The 15,785-nt window shown below is 45.2% G+C and overlaps 1 protein-coding gene across 1 annotated transcript; it reads left to right on the top strand.

Annotated features, from left to right (window-relative positions):
- Positions 1-1,358: 1,358 nt before the first annotated feature.
- LOC147526198 (uncharacterized) lies at positions 1,359-11,984 on the top strand. The gene is made up of 5 exons (XM_086630303.1): positions 1,359-1,423; positions 1,576-1,718; positions 2,382-2,488; positions 6,122-7,141; positions 11,865-11,984. Exons 1-5 carry the CDS (start codon positions 1,359-1,361, stop codon positions 11,982-11,984), a joined length of 1,455 nt encoding a protein of 484 aa, XP_086486429.1.
- Positions 11,985-15,785: the final 3,801 nt, after the last annotated feature.

The raw sequence follows: 15,785 nt of genomic DNA, 5'->3' as shown, positions 1-15,785 counted from the left end.
TAGGGAGCAAATCCCCTCTCCTGCCACCAGAACACCCCCACACACATCAAACTATCACACCACATTGTTTGAATTGATAGCTTGTCTGATAATCAAATGTCGCCAACGGTGTTTACAATTAATGGCAGCGGATCCTGCAACAATTATTCTTCCAGTACAGCAGGAACACTTTGAGTGGAGCCTTACTAACAGTGCTCCTCTACCAAGTGCGCTGCAAAACTTTTTGGGACAGATTGCTTATCATCTTCCCAGCCATAAATTACTGCAATTGGCAAAATCGACAACCTTTACCTTGTGGCCAAAAAATAGTCGGGTGCCAGTACAAAGACCCACCGTCTTCACCGATGGGTCTGGGAAAGCTATTGTTACCTGGAAGGAGGAATCTGAGTGGCAGGTGCTGGAAGGCCATGAGTCAGGCTCAGCCCAGTTGGTTGAACTGAGAGCTGTTGCCATGGCTTTTCAGCGGTTCTCTCAGGTACCTTTGAATTTGGTCACTGATTCTGCTTACATAGCAGACATAACCCAACGCTTAGATTGTTCACTTTTGAAGGAAGTGAATAATGCAGCTCTGTTTTCACTATTGAAAACTTTGTGGTGTGCAATTCAAGCTCGAGTTCACCCGTATTACATTTTGCATATTCATAGTCACACCAACTTGCCAGGTTTCATAACAGAAGGCAATGCCAGGGCTGACATGCTAGCTAACCCTGCGTGGGTAGCGCCTCAGCCTGACAAAATTGCACAAGCCAAGGCATTGCATAGTTTCTTCCATCAAAGTGCGCATACCCTGCATGTAATAAGTAATATATTAGAATTTGCCAATCAAATAGAAACCACCATCTCTCAGTGTTACTGATACTTAGAATTTTTGGTAATTAACGTTTGATCAATAGTTTTAATTATAAACTAGTTAGTAGTTGATTTTAATAATATAGAAGTATAAGAAATCTTTTAATGAAAAGTATGCTCGTATAGTAAACACATGCTGCTATGAAACTGCTGCTATGGAATTCCTGTAAAGTCCTGTACCAGGACCAAAGGGATCGGTCAGAATCATCTAGTAAGAACATGTAGTAACATGTAGTACAAAGCACAAGTTGATTTGTAAATTGATTTATGATACCTATATAGAACTAGAGGAATGCATGTAGCTATCAAGGTCTAGATTAATGAAGATGGGGAAAGCCAACCATAACGGTTTCGTAATGGTCTATGGGTACCTGCCAGGAACCGTGAACTTAAGCAAAAGGTAATTCCGGCAGGGGGAGATTGCGACCACCGAATCACAGACCACCTACCTATATTGCACCCCAGACTCATTTCTAGATGATTCTAACTTTGATTGCGTAGAATCGGAAATGGGAGGAGAATATGCTAATGATTTTCGGGAATTTATGCATGAATACCTAATGAATATGCATATGTAAGCTCTATATAAGAAGTTTGATTTCGGTGCAAGGGGCGCACGCTAGGAGGAGATATCCCCCGTGCACCCGGCGCCGTAATAAAGAAATGTCTGCTTATCTACATCCCATTGGTGTTGATAAGTTTCTTATTCCGGATTTTCGGTAACAGTTTTGGCGACCCAGATGGGACCTCGCTGAAGGAGACCGGAGGAGTCGGGGACCTGATCGGTTCCAGTCGGCACCGAGGATTTCTCGGGGACACCCATCGATCCCCGATCCATAAGGTTCTTCGCGACGTCCCCTGGATTTTGGGTAAGACACTTCTTTCTTTTGTTTCAAATGAGTGGGTTTGAGTCCCACCACATAGAGGGGGTTCGAGTCCCGTCTCTGGAAAGTGGGTTTGAGTCCCACTGCGAGTGGGTTCGAGTCCCCTTGCTGTAGCCTGCCTGTCAGTCGCGGTGAAAGCTGCGCAGGGTTGGGCAGAGGATCCTCGTGGAGTGGAAGCCTGGGCGTCTGCCCGTAAGCCATAAGCGAAAGCTATTGCAGGGTTGGACATAGCGGAGACTTGGAACCTATATGCTAGCTATAGTGTTCTATAAGTTGTGCCTCTAACGTAAGTTAGAAGTTTTCTTGTGTGCTATATTGTGGAACCGTTTATCTTGATCGAGTACTAAGGTGCCGAGTTTGTGTTTATTGTGTTACATACTTGTGCTCAAGGTAATAAATTACAGAACTGTGCAAGTGTGACCGTGAGAGAGAGACGTGCAGTTAAGCACGAAGTGAGTGCGGGGTTTGGATTTGTGGCTCTGCTATCTCGTAAGGGGTGCCGTCGAAGAAAAACAGAGTGACAGATTTGAGTGATTATATATTGTATTAACAGTTATATCATGGCATCTAAGTTAACTCATCTGTTTAAAAGTAAAAGTATGAGCAATTTGGCTGCAAATGACAAAATTCCAAAAACTTCTCCGTTAGGATGCTTATTAGCACATTGGGGAGATATAGGAGATGATTTGCAAAAGAACAAAATGATTGAATATTGTAATCAGTGGTGGCCGTTGTATACGTTAGAAGATCAAGAAGTATGGCCTGTGAATGGTACTTTGAATTATAATACTATTTTTCAGTTAATGCTGTTTTGTAGAAGGGAAGAGAAATGGAATGAAATACCTTAAGTAGATTTGTTTTTCTATTTGAGACAAAGAAAAGACTGGCAGAAGGAGTGCAGACTGATTGATGGAAATGGTTTGATATTGGCTGTTGCTACAGGGAATAAAAAGGAGAAAAAGTGTTGTTCAGTGTGTGAAATTGGGAAAGATTGTTTGAAAAAGAGGATTATTTCTGAAGTTGATGAGGGACCAGAATTAGATATATCTCCTCCTAGGAGAGAAAGAAATCAGAGTCGAGAATATCAGGAACAGATGCAAGAACCAGAAAGCAGTGGTATTGAGGATGCTGAGGAGGGTCCCTCTGAAATTGTAATTCATACTCCTGTTTCTCGGAGAACTCGACAGCAAACGCACACAATAGCTCCCCTGCGGCAGGGAGTTGGCAACAATGGGCCGGTGTATGTAAAGGTGCCTTTTTCAGTTACTGATTTGATGGCTTGGAAACAGGCAGCCGGACTTTATAGAGAGGATCCCGAAAGAGTAGGAAGCGTGGTGGATACTATAATTAGAACACAGGACCCAGACTGGAGTGATATGCAGGTGGTCTTAGATAATTTATTGGATGATACAGAAAAGCAAATGGTGTTGAAAGCAAGTAGAGCACAGGCTGAAGCGGCAGTTCTGAATGAAAATATGACTGGAACTTTGGAACAGAATTTTCCATCTGGGGATCCGCAGTGGGATCCAAATAATGTGGAGCACAGGCAGAGATTGAGGCGGTATCAAAAATGGATTTTGTATGGAATTAAACATGCCATGCCTAAATCTTTGAATTGGTCTAAATTATATGAAGTAAGGCAGGACAAAAATGAATCTCCCTCAGTGTTTCTGGAAAGACTGAAGGAAGCTGCCAGAAAATATACTGATTTAAAGGTGGAAACTGAGGCAGCACAAATACAATTGGCTTTGATTTTTATGGGACAATCAGCACCAGACATAAGGAAGAAACTTCAGACAGGCTGGAGAGGTGGGCCCGTACCAACCTCATGAAGTTTAACCAGGCCAAGTGCAAGGTCCTACATCTGGGTCATGGCAATCCCAGGCACAAATACAGACTGGGTGGTGAATGGATCGTGAGCAGCCCTGAGGAGAAGGACTTGGGAGTACTGGTGGACGAGAAGCTCAATATGAGCCGGCAATGTGCTCTTGCGGCCCAGAAGGCCAACCGCGTCCTGGGCTGCATCAAGAGGAGCGTGGCCAGCAGGTCAAGGGAGGTGATTCTCCCCCTCTACTCTGCCCTCGTGAGACCTCACTTGGAGTATTGCGTCCAGTTCTGGAGTCCCCAACATAAGAAGGACATGGACCAGTTGGAGAGGGTCCAGAGGAGGGCCACGAAGATGATAAGAGGGCTGGAGCACCTTTCCTATGAGGACAGGCTGAAAGAGTTGGGGCTGTTCAGCCTGGAGAAGAGGAGGCTCCGAGGTGACCTTATAGCGGTCTTCCAGTACCTCAAGGGGGCCTACATGAAAGATGGGGAGAGGCTGTTCAGGAGGGCCTGTTGTGATAGGACAAGGGGTAATGGTTTTAAAATAGAGGGAGGTAGATTGAGGTTGGATATTAGGATATCTTTAGGCATCCCGACTTTCTCTATTAAATCCCAGTCCCCAACCTCCAGAGCCCGCCTCTTGACCGATTCCCAAAACCGCTTTGAATTATTTGGACGCACAGTCACACTACATTCGGGAAGCGTCCATGGACGGTTGTAGGTCAGCTGTGTCACTGGTTGCCGATGTCTGACCACCGCCACAGTTTCCCGCAGTGTAGTAAGCGAGTCAGCAGTAACACTGCTTGCATCGTCGGGCCGCACGGATGAGGAAGGCTGGCAGGGCACAGGTGCCGGGCCAGCGGGCGGTGTAGCGGCGGAGGCTGTGGACGGTTGCGGAGCTACGCACGGCAATGCAGCTTGGGGGGCTGCGGCTTGCGGCGGCATCACTGTCCGTGCAAGCGCCGCCGTCGGGGGGGGTGCCGGCGCCGCGTTCGGGGGCCGCGTCCGGGGCCGCCGTCGGAGGGGCTGCCGGCGCCGCACTCGGCGCCACTTCCGGGGCCGCCATCGCGGTTGGGGGGGCTGCCGTCGGGGGGGCTGCCGTCGGGGGGGCTGCCGGCGCCGCGCTCGGGGCCGCCGTCGGGGGGGGTGCCGACGCCGCCCTCGGCGCCTGTCTTACCGCCTCCGTCAACACCACTAGTTGCTGTAGTATTTCCCGCAAAAGCGTCGTAGGCTGGTGTGCCGAGAGATCCGCCACCGGCGTTTGCGCCGGGAAATGCGCGGATGCTGGCGCGGGACACAAAGGCGCCGGAGCCGACGCCGCCGTGATACCTCCTGCCCCTCCCGGTTGCGGTAGAACCCCGGCTGCCGTGCCTGGCTGCGGCAATGGCAGAGCCGTAGGAAGGACAGATCCCGCTGTAGTAACTGAAGCAGCCGGCTGTACAGGCAGCCGTAGTGCGGAGGAGGAGGGGGGGGGCCGCTGGGGCGGAGGGTGGGGGACGCTCCAACGCTTTGCTTTGACCGGTTAGTTTTGCTAACTGTTCCACTGGTGAGGGGTACTCAGGCGGAACATAATCCCGCGGGGAGGGGTAGGACCTCCGTGCAGTCCCCGCGAGTCTCTCAGTGCCCGAGGGCAGCAGAGACGCGGCGGGTACGCTGCCTGTGCTGTCCGGGGTCAGTGATCCCTCAAATAACTCATCGTCTCCTTCAGAGCCTTCACCCGCAGATTCGTCAGAGCCCGGTAATTCTTTTCCTTCTCTTCCTGCTGTCCACTTCCGCATTATACCGTATAGGGACCACCACGTACATAGCAGGTCAAGTACGCTCTTATCTCCAAGCATGATCTCATGAAATAACTTATCCCCTAACAGTTCCCAAGCTTCTGGGTTAAGGGCAGTGTCTGAATCAGCTACAAACTCATGTTCTGCTGCCCAATTTAGCAATTCACAGAGAGCTTCATCACTTATGTCAGCTCCCGCGATCGTTATCACATTTTTGAAGGCAGAAAATATCGTGCTTTCTTTCATGGAGCTTTGCCCCATCTTCTCAGTCTAGAGTTTTGTCCCCGGAGCCTCGGGGGAAGCACGTACCTTCTAAATTCAGTTGCGGTTGTATCACGTCGGGGTCACCAAATGTCGCAGCCGTCTCGGGGACGGAGAGAAGAACGACACAGAATTCAGGTGCAGGAGAAAGAGCCAACGCCAACAGCAGGAGCAGCAGCAGCAGTATCAGCAGCGGCAGCAGCAGCATCAGCCGCATCAGCCGTTTATTAATTACAAATCCGTATATATATATATAATATGGTTCACAAGGATGGCCAAGGCAATTGGTCGCTTGACCATCCACCTCCCAGAGTGATTGGCTAAATGCTACAACACCCATTTCAAAACAACTTTCCCAGTGTGCCATAAACAAGACTGCATAACAAGCTACAGGTGCAAGATAAAGTCTTAGTTTACAAAAACCTCAAACTGTTTCTCAGCTAGCCTGCATGGGAAAAAGAACTTTCACAGGACGCTGCAGTAGCTGGAAAATTTCTGCTTCTAGCCTTTTTGTATCCACAGGGACCAGATCAACGAAAAGCTTTTATTGAATTAAAACGTGCTTTGATGTCAGCACCTGCTTTAGGACTTCCAGACTTAACTAAGAACTTTGAGTTGTTTGTCCATGAGAGGCAACACCTAGCATTGGGAGTGTTGACCCAGAAGATGGGCAGCTGGAAGCGACCTGTCCGATACTTCTCCAAACAACTGGACACAGTGAGTAAAGGATGGCCAAGTTGCCTGCGAGCGGTGGCAGCAACAGTGCTGCTGATACAGGAAGCTCGCAAATTGACTTTGGGAAAGACAATAATGGTCTATGTCCCACACATAGTGATAACTGTTTTAGAACAAAAGGGAGGTCATTGGTTATCCCCAAGCCGGATGATAAAATACCAAGTGGTACTAACCGAACAGGATGATGTGATTCTAAGAACAACTAACCTGGTAAATCCTGCAGTGTTTTTAAGCTCCACACAGGAAGAAGGACAACTGGAACATGATTGCTTGGCTACTATCGAGTATGTTTATTCCAGTCGTGAAGATTTGAAAGATGTACCACTGGAGCAACCAGACTGGGAATTGTATACAGATGGCAGCAGCTTTATGGAGCAAGGGGTCCGATACACTGGATATGCGGTAACAACAGACACCACAGTTATAGAAGCCAGAGCATTGGCAAGCACCACGTCCGCCCAAAAAGCAGAACTTATTGCCTTAATTCGAGCCCTAGAATTAAGTGAAAAGAAGAAAGTGAATATTTGGACTGATTCCAAGTATGCCTTTGGAGTAGTGCATGTCCATGGGGTTCTGTGGAAAGAAAGAGGATTATTGTCCTCTCAAGGATCAAACATTAAGCATCAAAATGAAATTTTACAATTACTGCAAGCAGTTCAGAAACCAGAACAAGTAGCAATCATGCACTGTAAAGCACACCAAATTGGAAACACAAAAGAAATTGTTGGAAATAATTTAGCTGATAGGACAGCAAAGAAAGTAGCAAAGAACCAAGCATTCCAAATGGCATTAATTCCCTCCAAAACAGTAACTCTCCCTAGGGAAAAGCCAAAATATTCGGAGGAAGATGATAAATTAAGCCAGTTATTAAATGCTAAGAAAAACTTAGCTGGATGGTGGGTAACCCCTAGTGGACAAGTAGTGGTCCCACCCATTCTGATGAGAGAAATAATTCAAACAAAGCATCAGGAATGTCACTGGGGAGTAGAAGCTTTAGTAACTTCCTTACAGAAACAGGTAGTATCGGTTAAAATGCTAGGATTAGCTAAAATGATAACTGCAAAATGTGAAATATGTTTGAAAAATAATCCAGTAATCAAGAAAAAAGTCCAAATGGGTAAGTTAAAGTCTGGCACAGAACCTGGAGATTATTGGCAAGTAGATTTCTCAGAATTACCTAGACAGAATGGGTACCGGTACATCCTGGTGGGGGTTGATACTTTTACAGGATGGCCTGAAGCCCTTCCCTGTCGCACCACACAAGCAAAAGAAGTAGTAAAATGGTTACTACAAGAAATAATTCCAAGATTTGGAGTTCCAATTGGGATTTCATCTGACAGAGGTCCACACTTTGTTGCTGAAGTAGTCCAAAGCATTAGCAAAGTATTGGGCATTGCCTGGGACTTACATGCATCTTGGAGGCCACAATCCAGTGGAAAAGTAGAAAGAATGAATCAGACTCTAAAAAGACAAATAAGTAAAATTTGTCAAGAAACAAATTTAAAATGGCCTCAAGCATTACCTTTGGCATTACTTCGAGTCAGAGTACAGCCAAAGAGTGGAACCTCTATCAGTCCTTATGAATTGTTGTATGGAAAACCTTATGAGTCCCCAGAACCAAATCCAAATATGCATGTAAAAGGAAAACAAGATGTATATAACTATTTGCTTTCTCTAGGGAAAACCTTGGCTGCAATTCGGAGTGCTGTGATTTGGAATCGACCTTTATCTTTAGACACTCCAGTGCATGATTTCCAACCAGGAGATTATGTCTACGTAAAGACGTGGACTTCTGAACCTCTGCAAGAGCGCTGAAAAGGACCTTTCCAGATACTGTTGACAACCTTCACAGCAGTCAAGATTGCAGAATCTACAGCCTGGATACATTACACCCGAGTGAAGAAAGCACCAGCACCCTGGAAAATTGTGAATCATGATCCAGAGACTTTGAAACTGACTCTGAAACATGTCTAATTTCTCATATCTGTTTGTAATCGTTCTTTGGATCTTATGCTGGAAGATAGTACTGGTAAAACCATGGACTGACTTGGTGAGTAGGAACAAAAGACAATTAAAAACAGAACAAGTGATTGAAATTCCCAAACAAACCTCTGAGGAAAATTTGATATTAGGATTAATCAAAGGATTTGCCAATTTGCAGAATGTTACACAAATTACTGCTTGTTTACCAATACCAAGAGCAGTAGGTGAATCCATTCCATGGGGAATCTTAACTATGAATTTGACAACTCAGGAACATAAAAATGAGACCACTCATTGTGAACAACAGCCAGTGACACAATGGTATGAACAAGTGAAATATATTAGAAAACAATGCAAGTCCCCAGGAAGTAAAGATGAATGTACAAAATTACTGAATTCAAACTTCGTAGACATCAGTGGAGGTTGGACAGGACTAGATTCAGGATATGGTTATGGATGGTGTTCTTATGATGAACCAATGAAGAAAAATGTGAGCCGTATGGTAATGGAATGGAAATGCAAAGAAAGCGTTCAAACTTCACAAAAAGAACAACTTGGGAATCAATTTGGTCCATGACTATATTCTCCCAATTTCAATACATGGCAAAAACCCCTTGGTGTTTTGCGTGGGTAGGGTCAGTTTATGGATTTTGGCCAACAATAACAGATAGAGGAACTACGTCACTAGAAGAGGAAAGTCCAGTATCTTGGTGGAAATGTGACAAAGTTTACAATTGTAGTACAGTAAGTAAAACAATACAAGAAATTCCCCCTTTAGCAGCTGCAGTGAGATATGGGTGTTTCTGTTGAGGACTCAAAAACGATCTTCAAGTGACTGCAGATTATCAAATTAAAAGGGGAACATTTATAAGCTGTAAGAAAAGTACAATCCAGAGTCCTGGACACCTGGTCTGGGCATTAAATGGTGGAACCTGGACAACACACTTACCATTAGATGGTAAAGTTAAACAAATTATCTTAGGCATGCCAACATTGTGTCCAATTTGGAAAAAATCACCATTTAAAGGACCCCTAGAAAGTCTAAATTTAAAACGAACTAAAAGGTCAGAGACAGATGATATTTGGAACGAACCATCAACAGGATTAAAAATCAGCTGGGCTCTTGAGTCTCTTTTAAATCCTATAGCCTCATATAGAAACAGAGAATGGCTGTATCATTTAACAAGTCAAGTAGAAAAGTTAGCAAATGTTACAAAGAAAGGATTCAAAGAATTGAACATTCAATTACAGGCAACATCTAAAATGGCACTTCAAAATAGAATGGCTTTAGACACGCTTTTACTCAAAGAACATGGAGTATGTGGATATCTCAAAGATAAATTAGACCACTGTTGTATACACATCCCAAACGTTACACAGGATGTGGAGCATGATTTGGATTTGCTAGAAAAAGTTGAGAAAGAAACAGAATCAATTCGAGAGGACATGTCAGAAGATTGGATAGGGAAAATTTTCAAAGGACTAGGCTGGAATCTAAGCTCTTGGATCCAATCTTTGATTAAAACTCTGTTTCTGTTGCTAATTGTCTTCCTCATGATCATGCTAATATACAATTTCTTAAAGAAACAGTTTGCTAATAGACTTGCAATTAATCGCAGAATCATGAGAGAGTTACCTACTATTCCACCAGACCATGGTTTATCACCAAGGTATGCTAAAACAAATCTCAGCTTTGAACATGATGATAAGTGAGTATCAAACAATAAAAGTGGTGAAAGTATTGAAATAGCAATTTCAACACTTTCAAAGGGGGGAAATGTTACTGATACTTAGAATTTTTGGTAATTAACGTTTGATCAATAGTTTTAATTATAAACTAGTTAGTAGTTGATTTTAATAATATAGAAGTATAAGAAATCTTTTAATGAAAAGTATGCTCGTATAGTAAACACATGCTGCTATGAAACTGCTGCTATGGAACTCCTGTAAAGTCCTGTACCAGGACCAAAGGGATCGGTCAGAATCATCTAGTAAGAACATGTAGTAACATGTAGTACAAAGCACAAGTTGATTTGTAAATTGATTTATGATACCTATATAGAACTAGAGGAATGCATGTAGCTATCAAGGTCTAGATTAATGAAGATGGGGAAATGCGGGAGATGAGTGAGGACACCTGACACGATCAATGTGATCAAACAAGTGAACCTGTCTTTATTTACATTCAGCGTGTTTTATAACCTTGCAAGCAAATAGCCCGCCTCTTAGTGTGATTGGTTGTACCGAAGGAAGCAGCGTCACTATAGTGTCCGTTTTCAGTTCCAAATCCGGGGGTTGTCCACGTCTCTGCAGCTCTTCGGCATTCCAGCATACGTCATCAGGAAAGGCTGGATTGTTCACCTGTCTGTTAACCCTTAGATGTCCTCCGACACATCCCCCTTCTTGTTTTTGAACAATCCAGACTTATTTTACAACCCATTCAGTCATTTTCGTGAGCAAGTGTAACAGACAAAAGTTATTAAGAGAAACATTGTGTTAGCTACTAAAACTAATAGAAGGTTTTTCACTCTGGTGGAAATGTCGAAGCCTAAATTCTACTCTGGAATACACTAGCTATTACAAACATGCATGCTCTTGCCAAATTCTATCATAACCTTACAGAAACACTTACTGACAAATCTTTTGGTACAGCCTTGCAGAAGCAGTTACTAGTATATTGTTTCCCTTTCTGGGAGCCTTACTATTTCGACTATGCCCAAGATTCCGCTAAGCAGGAGGGTATCAATCAGCAGGGTCATTGCGGAGAAGGGAGGCCGGCACAGCACCTTCAGGGCGTCCCCTGTTTATCCACAAAGTGTGCTCTGCAGCCTCCTTCCGCTCCGCTCTGAGCCATCCCTTTTACACCCTCAACAGAGTCTATGAAAAAGGTACTGACATGGCGTTGCTGCACGCGTGGCCAGTGCGTGCAACAAGGCTGCCCAGTATGTGCTCTGCTGGCCAACAGTGGTTTTTGTGAATTGCAACATGTTGCTCAATAACAATCCTCCTAGCTTCCTTTTTCAAAGTTACGTGCTCACAACTAAATCCAGTTTGTAATTCTTTGTCATTAATTTGGTACCAGTCAATTCTTTTCCTTCCAGTAGCTACGGGTGGAATCCATACACCTTCCGATCGGAAAAACACACAAAGCAAATATACAAGCAACTTTCACACACATAGAATGCCAAACAATTAAAAACATAAGAACAGTTTATATATCAATATGAAATCTTCTATTATGAATCTTGTGAGCCATCCTCCTCATCTGGCATCTCTGTCATTTCTGCTTGTTCTGTAAAATCTTGGATCTCCCTATCTCTATCTGTAGTTTCAGAAGTCCTAGCTGGTCTTACATTTCCTGTCAGTAACAAATGGTTTGCTTCGGGTATATATGGTTTTACCCACTTCGCCGGAACCCACAGCGGTCCGTTTCCTGTAAGTAAACACATATATCCCCTGCCTGTTACTTTTAATTCTACTGGTCCTTCCCATTTCCCTGTTTTTAAATCTTTATAGATTACTAGGCCTTGTGTTTTTTTCTTTCCAGAATGAGCTCATTCCTTTACTGTGTACCAGCATAGGCAGCTCATCACTGTTTCCCGCCAGCCGTAAAAAGTTCAGGACGTACAACGCTTTCATTAATCGATTGCCGGGCAGCCAGCCCTGAGTTCCCCCTTTTTGTTTTAACAACATGGTCTTTAACGTGTGGTGGGAGCGCTCAACAATGGCTTGACCAGTGGGGGAATGCGGTATCCCAGTGCGGTGAGAGATACCCCAGTGATTGCAAAAATGAGCAAAGCGAAGTGAAGCATAAGCAGGTCCGTTATCTGTCTTAATTTCATGCGGAACCCCTAGAACTGCAAAGCAAGCGTATAAATGCCGCTCGACATGTCGCGTGGTCTCTCCAGTTTGTGCGGTGGCCCAAATCACCATAGAATAGGTGTCTATACAGACATGTACGTATCTCCAATGCTCAAACTCTGCTACATGAATAACATCCATCTGCCATAGCTGGAGCACATGCAGTCCTCGTGGATTGATACCTTGACCAAGACCAAAACCTAGTTTCTGACAGGAAGCACAGGACTTTAGTATGCCTTGTGAGATACGAGTGTTGAATCTACTGCGGTTTCCACATCCACTCCGGCACCTTCCGCGGTGGCGGCACGGAGGGAACAAATTCCTGACTTTGGCTCTGGTTTAAATTCAGACTTGGTAATGGTGCTGCCCCCTGATTTACTATCATCGCACGCGGGGCTGGCGCACTCGGTTTCCAGTTTCCCTGCACCCGGCACTCGTAGGTATTATGATTATCCATTTTGCAATTTTTGCACCATTTCCTGCTAACCCGTTGCTGCTGTTGTTGTGGCTGTTTACATTGGTTTCTGTAGTGGCCTAATTTCCCACAATTGAAGCATTTCTTTCGCTTGGCTCCTCCCCCTTTTTTCTCTAACAGAGGACGAACAGCACCATATACTGCAGCAGCAACTAGAGATGCAGGACCAGTGGTGCATTCTATAACTTCTAACATATCTGCCACTTGGGCATCTCTAGGTAATGTGCTTATGACCCTTTTTGCTTTATCATTGGCATTCTCAAAGGCAAACATTTTAAAGACTTGTTCCTTCATTGTGTCGTCCAAATCAGGATGACTTCGAACAGCCTGATGTAAACGATCAATAAAGGAAGGAAAACTTTCCTGGGGGCCTTGTTTAATATTTGCAAAGGAATATACTTTCCCCGGTTCTCTAATTGAAATCATTGCTTGGTAAGCTAATTGCTGTGACAACTGCAATACTTCTACCAGAAAGCCTTGTTGTAATGTCGTGTTTGCAAAAGGACCTTGACCCATCAGCATTTGTGCTTGAACACCATATAGAGGGTCTCCCTGCTGCTGAGGTCGTGCAGCTTCACGGTCACATAGTTGCTGCCAGGCCCTGGAGAACAAAAGCTGCTGAGAAGGGGACAAAAGAATATTAGCAACTTGTTGTGAGTCATGTGGTATCAGCACATCTGCTGTGAAAATAAATTGTAACAGTTGTTGAGTATAACTGGATTGAAGCCCATATTGTGATATCGCAGAACGCGCCTTTTCTAACATTTTCCAGTCAAAAGGTTCCCACCTTCTATTTCCCCCATGGTCTGTGATAATGGGAAAGGCAGATGGCAAAAAATTTCCTTCGATTAAGGCTTCACGAATAACTCCCTTCCATCTTCTGCTTCTCTCTTGTTCGTCTGGTGGCGCAAAGGGCGGTGGGGCAGTCGGCACAGATAGGTGTTGCATAGGCATCGGTGGTGACAAAGGCGTAGCAAAAGGATTAGGTATATTGTGGACTGTAGTATCTGAGGAATATTGTGGATTATTGTTGTCATCGGCATCTGATGTCTTCAACTCCGACAGCTTGTCCATAACTTGTTGCAAAACTTCTTCAAAAAGTTATTTTTTCTGTTGTTCTCCCAATGAAATTAGCGGGGGCATGGGTTCCTCCCCTGGGTGAAGCTCTGAACGGAGCCCAGGTCGGAGCTGTGGGCGGGGCTCTGGGCGGGGCTGGGGGGGCTCTGGGCGGGGCTCTGTGAGGTCAGGATAGAGGCGGGACTTAGGTCGACAAGACGGTCCACCTATTTCCACGCCCCTTTGTAGTTCTTCTGCCTTCTCTTCCGGGACCCTTTGTTGAACAAACGTGCTGTCGCCGTTTTGTCTGCCGCCATTGTGGCGCAGTTCCTTTTTTAGGGGTGTGGTCCCTATAGGGTCCCTTTTTTCTCCCGAATCCGCGGTTTCTACCTTGGTAGCAGAAGGCAAAGGTGGTGCTAGAGGCACAGAAATTCGCGTAGAAAAGATAGAGGAAGTGTTCGTAGTTGTCGGTAAAGAATCAGTAGAAGAAGGAGCGAAGGCAGCAAAAGCAGCAGCAGCCCTGGTGGGGGAGGCAGCTGCAACAACCAAGGCAGGGCTGCCCCGTCCAGAAGGAGCATCAGCAAAGTGGTGTACGATGATCATGAGAGTGAAGAGGAGGAGGAAAGCATGGTGTCCGAGGAGGAAGAGGAGGAGGAGATAATGGAGGAGGAGGAGGACAACGACGACTCTGACTACCCCAAAGAGATGGAGGATGAAGACGATGCCAGTTATTGTACTGAGAGCAGCTTCAGGAGCCACAGCACCTACAGCAGTAGCAACAGTTCGTTCGGCTTTCATGCTATGTAATGCTTCTTTAATTGACTTCCACGGGGTAGCATATTTATTCGCCTCCTTCGCACCCGCTCCCCCCGAGCTGATATCATCCCATAGCTCTCTGCCTATGGCTTCCCACGTAGACAGTTCAAAAGCGACTCCTACTGCGGGGATCAAGTCTGTGTTCCAAGCCCACAATAGCTGCCCTTTAAGAGCCAAGGATTCATATTTAAATTTTCTCACAGAGAGCATATGCTGGAGCAGATTTAGGACAGCCTCTTGTTGCTTATCTAACCCCATCTGTCTCCCCAGCCGCTCACCTATCCTCCTAGGCGAGATTCCAGCGTCGATCCAGCGACTAGAACGAGGTGCACCTTTTTCCACTCAGTGACTACGCAGGTCACTGCTCATTCCGCCGGGGCAGCAGATCATTCGACCGGCCTTCCACCCTCTTCCTCGCCAAGTCTCGCAACTTTGCTGTGAGGATTCTGAGGGTCCCTGTTCGGGCGCCAATTGCGGGAGATGAGTGAGGACACCTGACACGATCAATGTGATCAAACAAGTGAACCTGTCTTTATTTACATTCAGCGTGTTTTATAACCTTGCAAGCAAATAGCCCGCCTCTTAGTGTGATTGGTTGTACCGAAGGAAGCAGCGTCACTATAGTGTCCGTTTTCAGTTCCGAATCCGGGGGTTGTCCACGTCTCTGCAGCTCTTCGGCATTCCAGCATACGTCATCAGGAAAGGCTGGATTGTTCACCTGTCTGTTAACCCTTAGTTGTCCTCCGACAGGGAAAGCCAACCATAACGGTTTCGTAATGGTCTATGGGTACCTGCCAGGAACCGTGAACTTAAGCAAAAGGTAATTCCGGCAGGGGGAGATCGCGACCACCGAATCACAGACCACCTACCTATATTGCACCCCAGACTCATTTCTAGATGATTCTAACTTTGATTGCGTAGAATCGGAAATGGGAGGAGAATATGCTAATGATTTTCGGGAATTTATGCATGAATACCTAATGAATATGCATATGTAAGCTCTATATAAGAAGTTTGATTTCGGTGCAAGGGGCGCACGCTAGGAGGAGATATCCCCCATGCACCCGGCGCCGTAATAAAGAAATGTCTGCTTATCTACATCCCATTGGTGTTGATAAGTTTCTTATTCCGGATTTTCGGTAACATCAGGAACTAGCTAAGATATATATTAGTTATTGTTTAAATATTAAATACTAACCAATTATCGTTTAAATACTAACTGTTACATTAACTGTTGTATGGATTATTGCTGTAAAATGT

The sequence above is a fragment of the Tauraco erythrolophus genome, chromosome W, assembly GCF_009769465.1.
Source record: "Tauraco erythrolophus isolate bTauEry1 chromosome W, bTauEry1.pri, whole genome shotgun sequence".
NCBI lineage: Eukaryota > Metazoa > Chordata > Aves > Musophagiformes > Musophagidae > Tauraco > Tauraco erythrolophus.
The sequence above is the reverse complement of the archived record's forward strand: the minus strand, read 5'-3'. Positions and strand labels throughout refer to the sequence as shown.

Coding starts and splice junctions, on each gene's coding strand:
- LOC147526198 (XM_086630303.1), top strand. CDS start 1,359: ATGGGAGGAGAATATGCTAATGATTTTCGGGAATTTATGCATGAATAC. Junction 1,424..1,575: donor TACCTAATGAATATGCATAT/GTAAGCTCTATA, acceptor TTTCGGTAACAG/TTTTGGCGACCCAGATGGGA. Junction 1,719..2,381: donor CGACGTCCCCTGGATTTTGG/GTAAGACACTTC, acceptor CTTCTCCGTTAG/GATGCTTATTAGCACATTGG.